The following is a 16,870-nucleotide window of genomic DNA, read 5'->3' as shown; positions in this document are numbered from 1 at the left end:
CAGACCACATTTATGGGAGCTGACGGCATTGAAGGTGGAGACTTGTTTTTTTCAAAATTGTGTTCATTGTCATGGCCAATAGTCAATGTATTTATACATGCATTATAAATACAACAATTAGGTTGCTCAACACGTGGGATGTCCATTGGCAAGGCATACCTCTAGGTGCTGACACCTCAAAGGCTCGATCTCCTCTGCTGACCATTTTTGAATTTATATAAATGTTTACACTACAGTTCAAATACAATATCATCTATTGCTCCATCTTTTTTCAGCTGTTTTAGCCAGAGAGAGGTATCGGTCCCAATTGGAGGAGTTCAAAGAGGAGTTCCACGAAATGCTGACCAATGAGGAACTTCAAGGGGGAGCGTCAGCCATGATAAAGATCTTCAATCAGCTGAAGGGGAATCCCTCCAAGCTGCTGTCAGCTCTACACACCTTCGGCCGCTCTGGTATCAGCCATGCATCAAACCGTGCACACACGCTCAGGCGAGTCGCTAACCGTGCTGGGCCAAGCATAACGGCTCAACCCACCTCTGTTGCCCGTCGTAAAATGAAGCTCGGGGGTCGACGCCGGCTCGCTGCGGGGAGGCCGAAGAAAAGTGTGGTGAGCACAGACCATCGCTATAGTTTCCCAACAGGAGTAAAGTCTGGAACGCACCACAGCCTGTCACAAGCAGTAGAGATGTGTCGTAGCAATCCGAAGTGACATTGACCACCAATATAGCATGTACATAAAGACCCAGTGCCTCATCCGGAGCTAACAGTGTATTGCACTACCACAGGACCTAGCATGTCCTACCATGCTCTGTAAATAACTTATGTACATATACCGATATGCCCTACTCTGTTTACTTGTTTTATTGCACAATGTCGTTATATTGGATTCTATTATATGTTATTACTATTGTATTATGCACATCGTTGCATAATCATTGTAAACTTGTATGCAAATAAACAACTTGTGACAAATAAAATTCTTGACTTGACTTGACCACCAGCCTCTCTCTCTTAAGGCATTAACTGGGTTAATTAATCTAAATGTTATATTGTAACTGTCTCTAGTTATTGATTGATTGATTGAAAACTTTATTAACAGATTGCAGAATGGGTACAGTAGTACAGCTCAATACATACAATTGTTAAGGCCAGGGGATGCAGACCAGAGAAAGACTTTCGTCTTGTTTACATCAGGGTCCCACATTTTCAATTCATCGTAACATATGACATACAGATAGACAGTACAGTTAGGCATTAACTGTGTTAATCTAAATGTTACATTGTAACTGTCTAAAGCATTAACTGGGTTAATCTAAATGTTACATTGTACAGTAAGTGGGGAGTGTAAACAAGTTGAACGCTGGCTGTGTTGTGAAATGTGTTATGAATAAACCACGAAGTCACGCGAAATAACGTTATACGCGAAGCTATACAAACCAATTACATAATCCTATCCAACATATGTGTAAAGGCACACACAACATATTCCAGTTAACGGTATATTTTTTTAATGATTCGTTATGGCGTAATCAATACTTCCATGCGTATAAATTGCGTTCGAGCCCTCAATGTTTTGGGGCTATTCATCAGAAAACTGGGATCCGGGATTCGGAGAGGGGCCAATCAGAGAGGGGCTTCGCTCAACCAATCAGAGAGGGGTCTGCAGAAATGGCCTCAACCAATCAGAGAGGGGTCTGCAGAAATGTCCTCAACCAATCAGAGAGGGGTCTGCAGAAATGCGGCTACGAATTGTAGAGACGCACACAGGAATCCCCGCCAGGGAAAACAGTGGAATATTTGTCTCAAAATTCTGTCCGTAACTTTTAATTCTGTCCGTAACTTTTAGAATTCCGTACGTAAATATAAACAAATCAAGCGTGTTTTTATGATTTATGAAACACAAATTGAGAGGTGTGTTTGTGTGGATCGTTTTTATGATTGTGGAATCTACTTCTGCGTTTGTTTATTTTTGATGGACCTCTAAGAAGAAGAAGCGTCACACACGAATCCCCACAGGGAAAACAGTGAAATATTTGTCTCAAAATTCCGTACGTAACTCCAAGTTGATCAAGTGTGTCCTTATAATTCCGTACGTAAATCTAAGCAGATCAAGCTGTTTTTAGAATTCCGTACGTAAATATAAACAAATCAAGCGTGTTTTTATGATTTATGAAACACAAATTGAGAGGTATGTTTGTGTGGATCGTTTTTATGATTGTGTGGATAGTTTTTACGATTGTGGATTCTACTTTTGCGTTTGTTTATTTTTGATAGAAATTTACCCCCATACATGTCAGTCACTACCTGACGAGCCTCCATCACCAGGAGGCGTCTATGCCAAATACAACGCAGTTCGGTTTCCGGGTTCCTCTGATTGGCCACTAAGCCCACGTGACCGCGCGCTAGCACGCCTCCCTACTCCCCTTATCACCCGCTGCCGCGCTGTGAAGCGGAAGAGCCAGCGAGGCGGTGGTTTCAGCAGCAGCGGCCGTCTTCTTCCAGCTCGTTCTTATTAATCCCTAATGTCATGTATGTTGTGTATGTCATAAATGTCGATATGAATTGAAAATGGGGGACCCTGATGTAAACAAGACGAAAGTCTTTCTCTGGTCTGCATCCCCTTAACAATTGTGTGTATTGCGCCATACTGTATTGTACCCATTCTGCAATCTGTTAAATAAAGTTTTCATTCATTCATTTCTCCCCCACTACTCCCAAAAGTAACACTAAATAGATAAAGTACAACAACGCCAGACTCAAGAAACTGTGTTCCCTTTGGCGCAATACACACAATTGTTAAGGGGATGCAGACCAGAGAAAGACGTTTGTCTTGTTTACATCAGTTGCATAATCATTGTAAACTTGTATGCAAATAAACAACTTGTGACAAATAAAATTCTTGACTTGACTTGACCACCAGCCTCTCTCTCTTAAGGCATTAACTGGGTTAATTAATCTAAATGTTATATTGTAACTGTCTCTAGTTATTGATTGATTGATTGAAAACTTTATTAACAGATTGCAGAATGGGTACAGTAGTACAGCTCAATACATACAATTGTTAAGGCCAGGGGATGCAGACCAGAGAAAGACTTTCGTCTTGTTTACATCAGGGTCCCCCATTTTCAATTCATCGTAACATATGACATACAGATAGACAGTACAGTTAGGCATTAACTGTGTTAATCTAAATGTTACATTGTAACTGTCTAAAGCATTAACTGGGTTAATCTAAATGTTACATTGTACAGTAAGTGGGGAGTGTAAACAAGTTGAACGCTGGCTGTGTTGTGAAATGTGTTATGAATAAACCACGAAGTCACGCGAAATAACGTTATACGCGAAGCTATACAAACCAATTACATAATCCTATCCAACATATGTGTAAAGGCACACACAACATATTCCAGTTAACGGTATATTTTTTTAATTATTCGTTATGGCGTAATCAATACTTCCATGCGTATAAATTGCGTTCGAGCCCTCAATGTTTTGGGGCTATTCATCAGAAAACTGGGATCCGGGATTCGGAGAGGGGCCAATCAGAGAGGGGCTTCGCTCAACCAATCAGAGAGGGGTCTGCAGAAATGGCCTCAACCAATCAGAGAGGGGTCTGCAGAAATGTCCTCAACCAATCAGAGAGGGGTCTGCAGAAATGCGGCTACGAATTGTAGAGACGCACACAGGAATCCCCGCCGGGGAAAACAGTGGAATATTTGTCTCAAAATTCTGTCCGTAACTTTTAATTCTGTCCGTAACTTTTAGAATTCCGTACGTAAATATAAACAAATCAAGCGTGTTTTTATGATTTATGAAACACAAATTGAGAGGTGTGTTTGTGTGGATCGTTGTTATGATTGTGGAATCTACTTCTGCGTTTGTTTATTTTTGATGGACCTCTAAGAAGAAGAAGCGTCACACACGAATCCCCACGGGGAAAACAGTGAAATATTTGTCTCAAAATTCCGTACGTAACTCCAAGTTGATCAAGTGTGTCCTTATAATTCCGTACGTAAATCTAAGCAGATCAAGCTGTTTTTAGAATTCCGTACATAAATATAAACAAATCAAGCGTGTTTTTATGATTTATGAAACACAAATTGAGAGGTATGTTTGTGTGGATCGTTTTTATGATTGTGTGGATAGTTTTTACGATTGTGGATTCTACTTTTGCGTTTGTTTATTTTTGATAGAAATGTACCCCCATACATGTCAGTCACTACCTGACGAGCCTCCATCACCAGGAGGCGTCTATGCCAAATACAACGCAGTTCGGTTTCCGGGTTCCTCTGATTGGCCACTAAGCCCACGTGACCGCGCGCTAGCACGCCTCCCTACTCCCCTTATCGCCCGCTGCCGCGCTGTGAAGTTTCAAGTTTCTTTAATAGTTGTCATACAGAAGTACAGAATACTTTTGTACAAAATGCTTCTTACTGTTGCGCTCCAGAGACTGTGCATGACAAGATAAGTATGAAATAAAAACATAGTAAAAATTAGAAGTAAAAAAAGAGGTCACAGTGTTCAGTTTAGACATATGTACAATGTTCGTAGACGTAGTTACCATACAATATACAATACTGTGCAGTGTACTAATATACAATACTATATAGTGCAAGGCATAAATGGACGAGGTGCAGTTTAGGTACAATTCACAGTAGGTGTACGAGTTGTAGTGCAAATCCTTTATCAATAAATATAAAGTGTAAGTGTGTTTGTGTGATCTAAAGTGTGGAGAGTGGGTGCTGCAGTGTGTTGTTTGTTTGAGTGAGTGTGTGCGTGTGGGTGTGTGTGCTGTGTGCATTTGATGGTTGTTGCATAGTGATTATTGTTCGTTTAGCGATTATTGTTCGTTTAGCAGCCTGATGGCCTGGGGATAGAAGCTCCTTCTGAGTCTTTCTGTGCTCGCCATAAGACTCCGGTATCGCTTGCCTGACGGCAGCAGTTCAAAGAGGCAGTTGTTCGGGTGGCTCGAGTCCTTAATAATTCTCTTAGCCTTCCCCTTGCACCGCTTGTTGTAAATGTTCTGGAGGGTGGGAAGCCCCCCTCTAATTGTGCGTTCGGCTGAACGTGTCACTCTTTGTAGTCTGCTACGGTCTTGTGCAGTGCTATTCCCAAACCAGGAGGTGATGTTGCCGGTCAGGATGCTCTGTGAAGCGGAAGAGCCAGCGAGGCGGTGGTTTCAGCAGCAGCGGCCGTCTTCTTCCAGCTCGTTCTTATTAATCCCTAATGTCATGTATGTTGTGTATGTCATAAATGTCGATATGAATTGAAAATGGGGGACCCTGATGTAAACAAGACGAAAGTCTTTCTCTGGTCTGCATCCCCTTAACAATTGTGTGTATTGCGCCATACTGTATTGTACCCATTCTGCAATCTGTTAAATAAAGTTTTCATTCATTCATTTCTCCCCCACTACTCCCAAAAGTAACACTAAATAGATAAAGTACAACAACGCCAGACTCAAGAAACTGTGTTCCCTTTGGCGCAATACACACAATTGTTAAGGGGATGCAGACCAGAGAAAGACGTTTGTCTTGTTTACATCAGGGTCCCCCATTTTCAATTCATATCGACATTTATGACATACACAACATACATGACAGCTTTGGCTGTTTGTACGATGAAACAAAGAACTTCTAAGATATACATTAACTTGGATTTCAGTGATATTAAGCGGTTATGTTAGTGTTCTTAAAAGCTTGTAGTTGTGCATGTCATAAAAAAACAAACTCGCATCATTTGGGTATTTCTGAATGTTTTGGCATGAGTCTATATAGGATGCATTTTTGTGTAATTGTTTGATCATAATACAGGACTAAGGAACATGGTATTTTTTTATTTCAAATTATATATGTAGAAGGGTGGATTATCTCTGCTTATGGGAGTAGTTATACACAGCCACCTGGTAGCAGGATACAGTAGAGTTCGATCTATCTGCACCCCCGTCTTTGGGCCCGGAACGTCGTTCTGGAGGGCGGGCAGCAGGAGCGGATGGGGCCCAGGATTTACTAACCTGGGGGGTGGTACTCTGGTCTTCCTCGCCTTCCAGGGCGGTCAGCAGTAGCTCCCCACACACTCTCACATCCCCCAGTACCTCCGTTAGCCCTCCCACACCCGGTGACTGTCAGTTCAATAGTTATATTGGGCTTCCCTTTAAGCAGTACCCTTCCTTGACCACCTGTATAGACCCTCAACGAATATGCTGCGAATGGGGTGGAAGGGTTAAATAAATATACCAGTCATAAGTATTTACCCGGTCGACAAGGTTAGCATATGATCAGAAATAGACACTCACACCGTGCTCCCATTTACTTCTCCTTTATGTAAGCCTGGTCAATTAGCAGTTACAAGTTATACTTTATGTGGTTCATATGGCATGTATTCATATATGGCACCGGGTGCTCTCACTTGTATTATAGGGGAACACTATTCCCAACATAGGCACCTTGTAGCTAAGGGGCTACACAACCCTGACTGTATTAAAGATTGTTTAGATTAAACCACTACTAAAGAATATTAATAGCCAGACAGTACAGTTAGACAAAATGGCGGACACTCAATTGACTGCGCGGGGACAGGGATACCAAGTTAACAAGCATTTTAATAGTAATAGCAAACATACATATTATTTATTACGGTTCTCCTTTAATAATAGAATGTCAGTGCAACAAAGTCAGCGGTAACGAATAGTTCCTAGATTACGGATACTCGACCGGTGGAGCTCTGAAGGGAGTGAGACGAAGCGAGGCGATACAGGGAAAGCAAGATGGTGGCTGGAGACGATGGTTTCTCTCTAGAGCTCCTGCTCCATAGAAACGGTAGACTGGTCGGATAATCCTGTCGTCGCTGGAAGAAGGGGTCTCGTACGGAACCGGTCCTTGTAATCCTAGCGCCCGATGGCAGGGTTAATAGCTATTAATCCAAAAGCCCGTTGGCATAGATGGTAGCTAGTTAGCTTCGTTTGTACGTGAAACTAACCCGGTCTCCAATGAGTAGTTATATCCAAACGTCGCTGGGTTTAACTATACGTCTCTCCACGTTACTTCGCTCACACAAGTCACTATACTGTGCCAATAATGGCTCGACAATATTATAGTTGTATCTAAGTAGCCATTAGCTCTCTATAACGATACACCGCTATCGGTCTGTGTACAACTGTACCGGACGTCTCACTCTCTCGCTCTGCTAGTTTTCCTGTTATGCTACTGCCGCTGCTGCTGCTTGCACCGTCTACACAATATACTCTATCTGGTCCCTGTTAGGCTCAGCCTATTCACCTGTACAGAATCAATGCGCTTGCTCTGGGCTTGTCTGAACATGTCTGAACATGTCTAGAAAACATGTCTAGGGGGCGCGTCTCTGGCGCCTAGTCGTTAAGGATGGGATGTACCATAAGCGAATGGAGAATACTGTTAGGCAAACAGATGACGTAAAGATATATATCTTATATATATAAACAATATATAAGTTATACAAAATAATAAACGCAGACTTTCAGTGTTAATCTGGACCTTCAGAACACACCTCGTGCTCAATACATTAATAGTAAACCCCGCTTGGATTAGGGGAAGACCCAGGCACATGGTAAGGAGTTCAATGGGAATTCAAGAACGTCACAGTGATTCACAAATACAAAAGAAATCATTTACATGTGGGCCCACGTTACCAAATAAAACCTACACTAAAGCCGGCTTATAATGTTTGGGGTACCCCTAGACACTGGTCGTTAGCGTTCGCTCGAATGGATACTGTTGTGGGCACACGAGGTACCGTTGTACTTAGACCCTATCCCCCCCCCTCACAGTGAGCTGTGGTGTTCCACAAGGAAGCATACTAGGACCGCTACTGTTCCTAATTTATGCAAATGACATGTCGTCAGCTTGTGACTGCAACTTGTTCCTGTTTGCGGACGACTCAGCCCTGCTGGTCTCTGACAAGAACAAGTTACAGGTTGAAAAAACCCTCAGCTCGGAACTAGGCAGAATCTGCATATGGCTCGCTGATAACAAACTATCATTACACATGGGCAAAACAGAGTCCATTCTCTTCGGTTCAAATAACAAACTCAGCAAGACCGACGGCTTCTCAGTTACAGTGGGTGACAATATTGTCACAAGGAAAGATGAAATTACCTACCTGGGGTCCATCCTAGAGGCTAATCTCTCCTGTGACAAAATGGCATCCAATGTAATAAAAAAAGTCAACCAACGAACTCGATTCTTGTACCGGATCTCCTCTCTGGTAAACAAGAACACCCTGAAGACTCTGGCAGGAGCACTCATTCAGGGGTACTACGACTATGCTTGCACCTCATGGTACCAAAGCACCTCAAAGGCGCTAAAAACAAAATTACAAACATCTCAAAACAAACTGGTCAGACTACTGCTTGACCTTACTCCTAGAACCCACCTCACCCCTGCCCACTTCGACAACCTAGGATGGCTTAGAGTAGACGACAGAGTACAACAACTTGCAATGGGCCTGGTCTACAAGATACACTACACGACCAAGGTACCCATGTACATGTCAAAATACTTCCCAAAGGTCAGTGAATACCACGATCACAACACCAGAGGGAGCTCCACAAATCATGTCAAACCCAGATTCGGCTCAAATAAGGGACTAAACACGTTTCGCAATTATGCCACATCAATGTGGAACGCCCTACCCAAAGCTGTAAAGGAATGTGGATCACTACCCACTTTCAAAACCTCTCTCAAGGGACACCTACGGGAGACTGCAATTCAACACTGGCCCCTGTAAATATCCTAACCCAATCATTCCAACCCCCTCCAATGTACAGTCATTTACCTAGTATGGTTTTGTCAATAGTTCAATGTACAATTGTGTTTGTTTGTACAGTGTCTCCTCCCCCCCCCCCTCAATGTACAGTGTTACTTGTTTATACAGTATGCCCCCCGCCCCCCCCCCCCAACCACCTCCAATGTAAATTACCCAGTATGGTTGTCAATATCCCAATGTACCCAACCCCCCCCACCCAACCTCCAATGTACAGTTTCTACGTCAAATGTATATACTCCCTTTTCTTGACTCCTTCTGTATCACAAACAGTACTGTATTTGCAAATCTGGTATGTCATAAATGTATAGATGTAGCAGTACTGACTATCTGTATGTCATGTATGTCATATATGTCTATATGAATTGAAAATGGGGGACCCTGATGGAAACAAGACAAACGTCTTTCTCAGGTCTGCATCCCCTTAACAATTGTATGTATTGAGCCGTACTGTATTGTACCCATTCTGCAATCTGTTAAATAAAGTTTTCATTCATTCATTCATTCAGCCAAGATGGCGGACCTACTCTCACCACCCCTCGTCCGGGTGACAAGATGGCGTCGGGCGATCCCGCGAGCACAGCCAGCGGGCTGGGGTAGACAGCATGGGCAGTGGTGGAACTGGAGGAGCGTGCTGTGTTGTGGCGACCTCTGCTAGTGGGAGAGGTGTCCTCTGCGGTGTCCACTGCGGGCTGCTGACTGGGCTGGCGCGCTCTAAACTGTTTGGCTACCTTAAACACAGCTAAACTGTGGGTCTTAGTGAACCCTCCTGCTATCGTCTGTACTACTAACGCAACGTGGCTGTATGCACCACCGGTCTTCAGCGACGCTCGCCTGGTGATATACTTGAGTCACTATAGCCGTTAGCAGCATGCTAATACACCGCTCACACTGCTACTATAACACGTTATCTATGGACGTTGGTTCTCCTTTCCGTATCGCTTACTCACACACTTCACTATCACTTGTACTTCTAGGATAACACGTTATCTAGCAAGTACTCTATCACCCGTCGCTCTCCAACGAGGCTCGTCAACGGGACTCTTCAAACGGGGCTTGTCCAGAGCACACGCCCGTTGCGACCGCTCACGTCCGAGTTCACTGTCAAAGAGGACTTCCTTCTGTTCCGCCCTCCAGGTAATCATCTCTCGCTCGTTGCTTCTCTCTCCTCCGCTCCACCTGCCACCACTGCCCCCTGCTGGCAACCGCAACTGATCCCACTATAGGACCACTCCAGAAAGGGAGAAAGATGCTTCAATGTCATGTTAGTGATCCATATCGAAGCCGGAGAAAGAGGAGCACCTCGCATCATTAGTAGTCCGGGCGAGATATCAAAAGGAACACTGTTTATCACACTTTATACACACAGGGGAAGTAACAAGTTAGTCAGCACTTCTGAATGCTTAGCAGAATATTCAGGATGCTACATATATATAGGACTATATATAAAGAAACCATTTCTTCTTTCAGAAAGGCTGATATAAAGCTAATGTTTTGTGTAATTGTTATACTCATTGAGGACCATTACATTTGTAGTATTAATCGTAGAATCATATCATATCAGTATACCTTCAATAAAGAGTAGATCTGACTACTTTACTGAATTAACAATTACTGTGAATATCTCCAAACCACGCTCACAAACATTGAGTAACAATACCTTGGATGATGTAACTGATATGGATATTAGTCGCGCTACTGGAGAAAAAGACGCTGGTACCCTTGACAGTTAAAAAAAAAAATCACTTTATTGATTCCAGATGTAGCTTATTTTTCCAATCATATTGTACTGAACAAAGATTAGCAACACATTTTCTTGTGGTGAATTCCTGCCTGAACATTCAAGACATGCTGTATTGCGTGGGGCTTTTAGAGGAAGATCCGTAGGACATCACAACGTCGATTCCTGAACGCAACCTCTTTGATAGAGGAGAGATTACACCCATGCAGCCTCGAGTGTCGTGTGCAGTGTGTGTAAACAAACATTGTTTATGAGAACACATCCAAAGGGAACAGTTTCTTGAGTCTGGCGTTGTTGTACTTTATCTATTCAGTGTTACTTTTGAGAGTAGTGGGGGAGAAATGAATGAATGAAAACTTTATTTAACAGATTGCAGAATGGGTACAATACAGTACGGCGCAATACACAATTGTTAAGGGGATGCAGACCAGAGAAAGACTTTCGTCTCGTTTACATCAGGGTCCCCCATTTTCAATTCATATTGACATTTATGACATACACAACAACATACATGACATTAGGGATTAATAAGAACGAGCCGCCTCAGAAGAAGACGGCCGCTGCTGCTGAAACCGCGTCGCCTCGCTGGCTCTTCCGCTTCACAGCACGGCAGCCCAGCGGCCGATAAGGGGGGCGTGCTAGCGCACGGTCACATGGGCTTAGTGGCCAATCAGAGGAACCCGGAAACCGAACTGCGTTGTATTTGGCATAGACGCCAGCTGGTTATGCAGTATGTCAGATGGGCCATAATTACTGAATTGAAGTAGTTTGGCTGTTTCCATGTTGAGGCAGTCTCGGATGTATTTAAAGTTGGCTATGTTCAATTTTACGGCCTGTGTGACTTTTTTTTTTATTTAACTCGGGAGAACCAGCAGGACTCTGCCCTTATCACTCTCTATAAAACGTTGTATGGACCCCTCATTAATTATTGTAATGTCATATGGTGCAACACTTACCCCAGCCATCTCAAGAAACTTGAAAGTTTACACACAAAAATACGAGTAGTGTCATGATGCAGGTTTTTATACGCCCTCACGTCCTTTGTTCCATCGCTTTAGTCTCCTGAGGCTTGCTGATTTGAATGTACACAAACGCATCAATTATGTATCAAGTTGTAAATAACATGAATCACAGAATGTCTGAGCTTGTCCCAGTCTGCCGTCCACTGCACATCCATAAGAAATAGGCATCTTATCTTTGGCAAGAGAAAACTCAAATGTGCAGCCTAAGCATAGCATGCAGGGGCCCGCAGATCTGGAACGAGCTCGACGAGAGTCTGAAACTGTCAAAATCCATCTCAACCTTCAAAAAAATCACTGAAAGAGGAATTGCTCAAAACATATCTCTAAATAGAATCCATACTTAGGAATATTAATTGTCTGTATCTATGTTGTATGTATGTTAATAGGTGTGTAAGCCTACCCACGTTGTATGTTTTTTGTTTATATTTGTGATCAGGCTCCCTCCAAAAGCTTTAAATAATAATAATACATCCATTTTATATAGCGCTTTTCCAGGTGCTCAAAGACTATTAATATAAAATAGCTTCTTGGGAGACGTGGCACACGCACACAATCTCGATGATGATGTTCTCACATGACGATATGTATATGTGATATATCGTATGTGTGAATAAATTCATTCATTCAAAGTAGTTTGTGTTTCTATTTAATATGATGATTGAGAGAGTTTGTATCCATTTTATATGATCATTGAGGAGTAGTTTGTATCTAATATGATCATTGAGGAGTAGTTTGTATCTATTTAATATGATCATTGAGAGAAATAGTTTGTATCTATTTTATACACAAGTATGTAAATGGTACATGGTACATTTATATAGCATTTATCCAAAGCGCTTTACAATTTGTTCCTCACATTCACCCATTCACTCACACCGACGGCGGAGGCGAACTGCACATCGGGAGCAATTAGGGTAAGTGTCTTGCTCAAGGAGCGGGAATCGAACCGGGAACCTTCCAATGACCAGACAACCGCTCTACCTCCTGAGCCACTGTCTCAAGTATGTTGAGAAAGGAGGGTTGAAATTGCAGACTAAAGCACATATCAGTGTTGTTTATTTCAACGTGGTACAAACGGTTCATTTGCCATTACCCTAATGACAACTACAGATTAATATGTAGTTGTTGACTCTTTGAGACTTGAAAGACTCCATACTCTCCCTAAACCCCAAATGTTAATTAATGATGACATAATGAGTATAAAGCTAGTCAACTTAATGTCCCTGATTACAGTTCCACTTTGGACCAATCCACCAGCTGCCAATCAGGCTGCGTGAGCAGAGAAGGAAGTTATGATTTACATTTGATATACTAACTAACTATTACTCTGTTGGCTTTAAAATGGCGCTCACCACCTACAAGGCTTTAAAGGGTGAAGCTCCAAGCTACATTAGTGAGCTCATCATGACCCCCTACTGCCCCAGTAGGGCTCTCCGCTCCTCAGACCAAGGGGTGCTCGTTGTCCCCCGGACCAAATTTAAGGCCAAAGGTGACCAGGCTTTTTCAGCCGTAGCACGTCCTTTAAACAGAGTCTTAAAACCTTTCGATATAGTCAGGCCTATAATTTATCATGTATTTGGTGTAACATTTGTGTATGTGATTGTTTTTAATTAACTTATTGTAAAGTATTTTTTACAAGTTTTCAATTGATATTATATGTGATGTAACGTATAATGGTTTTTGCTGCCATTTTGGCCAGGTCTTGCTCGAAAAAGAGATCTTTGATCTCAAGCGACTACCTGGTAAAATAAAGGTAAAATAAATAAATAAATGTGATGTAACGTGTAACATTGTGGTTATGTTATTTTGATTAACCTTTTACTGCCTGTAAAGCACTATACAAATTTACCTTACCGTTTGGAAATGGCATTACATTTGTAAAGAATGCATTAGGACTTGTTTAGGACTGGAAACCCAACGTTTCGGACTTGTGACTTGCTTGAGACTTGCCAGTCTTGACTCGGGACTTGAGTGTAAACACTTGGTCCCACCTCTGGTATGTATTCACATAAACTTCACATCCAGCTATGAGTAGGTAAACGTTATGTTCATTCTGTTATTTTAAACCTGTAATTATGGGAAACTATTCTAGAAATAAAGAGATACTTGGGTGAAAAATACCAAATAAAACAAAGGTTGAAAGAAAATATATTTTAATCAGTCAATCACAAATATCATGAACGCTCAGCTGAACAACAATAACTGGAGTCTGTCAATACACTGTGTAAACATCTCATTTATTACATTTTCAAAATATGTCTTAAGTCTTAAAATAAGTAGTAAATCCTTTTACATATATGCACATCAATATTCTCACTTTCCTGTGTGTGTGGGGGGGGGGGGGGGGGGGGGGGGCACTGACACAGGAAGCTACTTCACCTACTCCATCTGACACAGGAAACTACTCTACCTACTCTATCTGACACAGGAAGCTACTCTATCTGACACAGGAAGCTACTCTATCTGACACAGGAAGCTACTCTATCTGACACAGGAAGCTACTCTACCTACTCTATCTGACACAGGAAGCTACTCTACCTACTCCATCTGACACAGGAAGCTACTCTATCTGACACAGGAAGCTACTCTACCTACTCCATCTGACACAGGAAGCTACTCTCTGACACAGGAAGCTACTCTATCTGACACAGGAAGCTACTCTACCTACTCTATCTGACACAGGAAGCTACTCTACCTACTCCATCTGACACAGGAAGCTACTCTATCTGACACAGGAAGCTACTCTACCTACTCCTTCTGACACGTGTATACCAAACCAAGACGCATTTCTTGGAGACGCTCTCTGATTGGCACCGACTGACGCTCTCTGATTGCCCAATCCGTGACAAGCTGTGTCTTTGCCCATTTCCACGCCAAACAGCCTGCAAACTACCTGGCGTTCTATCGCCATGCTCTAAGACAAACTCTAACCTTAACCAACTTCGAAAGAGTGCCTAAGCTTAACCGTCGAAAAACTTGCAGTCACGCTCTAAGACAAACTCTAACCTTAACCAACTTCGAAGAGTGCCTAAGCTTAACCAGTGTAGAAACAGGCGTCGGCCAATCAGAGAGCGTCTCCGAGAAATGCGGCTTGGTTTGGTATTCACGCCCATCTGACACAGGAAGCTACTCTACCTACTCCATCTGACACAGGAAGCTACTCTACCTACTCCATCTGACACAGGAAGCTACTCTACCTACTCCATCTGACACAGGAAGCTACTCTACCTACTCCATCTGACACAGGAAGCTACTCTACCTACTCTATCTGACACAGGAAGCTACTCTACCTACTCTATCTGACACAGGAAGCTACTCTACCTACTCTATCTGACACAGGAAGCTACTGTATCTGACACAGGAAGCTACTCTGACACAGGAAGCTACTCTGACACAGGAAGCTACTCTACCCATAGATATATATAGAACACTAGATAGTTTAAGGCGGAGTCACCAGCGTCACTGAACCGCCGCCATCTTGGGAGGGTCAGCCTTGAGTGAGAGTGAGTGAGCTGCACAGACAAAAATACTCATAACTCGCTGAAATATTGACGGATATACAAACGGGTTGGTTTGCTATAAACATCAAATATGTAGTTATGATACTGCATACTATAAAAAAAAAACTTAAAGATGTTTTTTTTTTACAAACCGCTTGAATCATAGCCACGTTAATAATGCTTGTAATGAACCAAACCGTTTGTAAATCCGTCAATATTTCAGCGAGTTATGAGTATTTTTGTCTGTGCAGCTCACTCACTCTCACTCAAGGCTGACCCTCCCAAGATGGCGGTGGTTCAGTGACGTCGCTCTCCATTGGCCGGCAGCGCGGGCAAGCTATCTAGTGTTCTATATATATCTATGACTCTACCTACTCCATCTGACACAGGAAGCTACTCTACCTACTCCATCTGACACAGGAAGCTACTATATCCGACACAGGAAGTTACTCTACCTAGTCTATCTGACACAGGGTCACAGAGCCTTCATCCAAAACTATAAACCCAGGGTAGAGGGGCTCAGTGAATGTGCAGTGGAGGAAGGTGAATGGGCAGGTCAGTGTGTCAGAGGAGACTGTGTAGAAGGACAGAGTGCCAGCAGGACAGTCCAGATACACTCCTACTCTGGTGGAGCCAGAGGGGGGGGCAGGTAAGCATGTTCTTCTGCCATTGCCATGGGCAGTGTATCTATCATCACGACATTCCAGACACCAGGACTTATCATTAAGTCCAAGACAACAGTCAGCAGCCGTTCCTTTCCTTCCGATGCCTCGATATGTAACTCCAATATGAACCCTTCCTTTCCTCTCTACCTCCCAGTAACAGCGTCCAGTCAGACCTTCTCTACACAACACCTGTGAAAAGGAGTCAAATCTTTCTGGGTGATCAGGATACAACTGATGCTGTTCTGCCCTTGTTACCGTTCTGTTCCTCTCAGACAGAGAGAGGCTGTTGAATACTGTGTTTGGGTCCAGTGTGAGTTCACAGGCATCTGATGGAGAGAACATGACACGATTTATCACACAATACATCATAATCATCTTCATTCACATTAGAATGTTTAAAGTTGCATTAACCGTTTCTGACACAAGGATTATGTAGAGGAAAGAAAATGTTTATGTGGTTGAGTCTACATGGTCCTCGTTTCAAAAACAGTTAATGCAGCTTTAACTTCATTAACTGAATAAACCTGTTCTATTTATTGTATAATTGATCAGCTGAGCTCTTCTGTTATTAATGAAATGCCTCCATATCCTGAAGGGAAGCTCAGTCTGTAAATGTGCAGAACAAGCTCAACTTACATTTCCTGAGCCCTGGTTTCAACCTACACTCTCCACCATGGTCAACACTGTAGGAGAGGTAGACACAAGAGACCTTGAGACACACAAACACACACAGAACCATCCATTAACCCCTAAAGTACCACATCCTACCGGAGAGTCTCCAGTCTCCAGTGTGGATCCTCCAGACCAGCAGAGAGCAGCTTCACTCCTGAGTCTCCTGGGTGATTGTAGCTCAGATCCAGCTCTCTCAGGTGGGAGGGGTTGGAGCTCAGAGCTGAGACCAGAGAAATACAGCCTTCCTCTGTGACCAGACAGCCTGACAGCCTACACAGTACACACACACACACGTTCAGATACACAGGTAATAATATTTAACCAACACACCAAATGTACATATTTCTTTTTATGTTTTTAAAATATGTTTTAACTTTTAACACATTCAGCGCCAAGGACGAGTTAACTTGTTTTTGGCCGACATGCGTTGAGCGCCAAGGACGAGTAAACTTGTTTTTGGAACCTTTATTC

The 16,870-nt window shown here is 42.8% G+C and overlaps 2 protein-coding genes across 2 annotated transcripts in view; both read right to left on the bottom strand.

The window, feature by feature from the left end:
* Positions 1–16,870, bottom strand: part of LOC311228197 (uncharacterized protein) — a 465,049-nt gene that overhangs the window by 366,588 nt on the left and 81,591 nt on the right. The gene's annotated exons all lie outside the window — the stretch shown is intronic.
* LOC311229222 (uncharacterized protein) overlaps positions 15,403–16,870 on the bottom strand; it is a gene marked incomplete at its 5' end in the record, with an annotated part of 35,933 nt that continues 34,465 nt past the window's right edge. The window contains 3 exons of the mRNA XM_084315295.1: positions 15,403–16,053; positions 16,364–16,410; positions 16,496–16,669. Coding sequence (XP_084171421.1) covers positions 15,518–16,053; positions 16,364–16,410; positions 16,496–16,669 — 757 coding nt within the window. The 3' untranslated portion in view covers positions 15,403–15,517. The remainder of the gene's footprint in view (positions 16,054–16,363; positions 16,411–16,495; positions 16,670–16,870) is intronic.

Source organism: Notolepis coatsorum (assembly GCF_963971535.1).
Source record: "Notolepis coatsorum genome assembly, chromosome: 5".
Taxonomy (NCBI): Eukaryota; Metazoa; Chordata; class Actinopteri; order Aulopiformes; family Paralepididae; genus Notolepis; species Notolepis coatsorum.
This window is presented reverse-complemented; position numbering and strand designations above follow the sequence as displayed.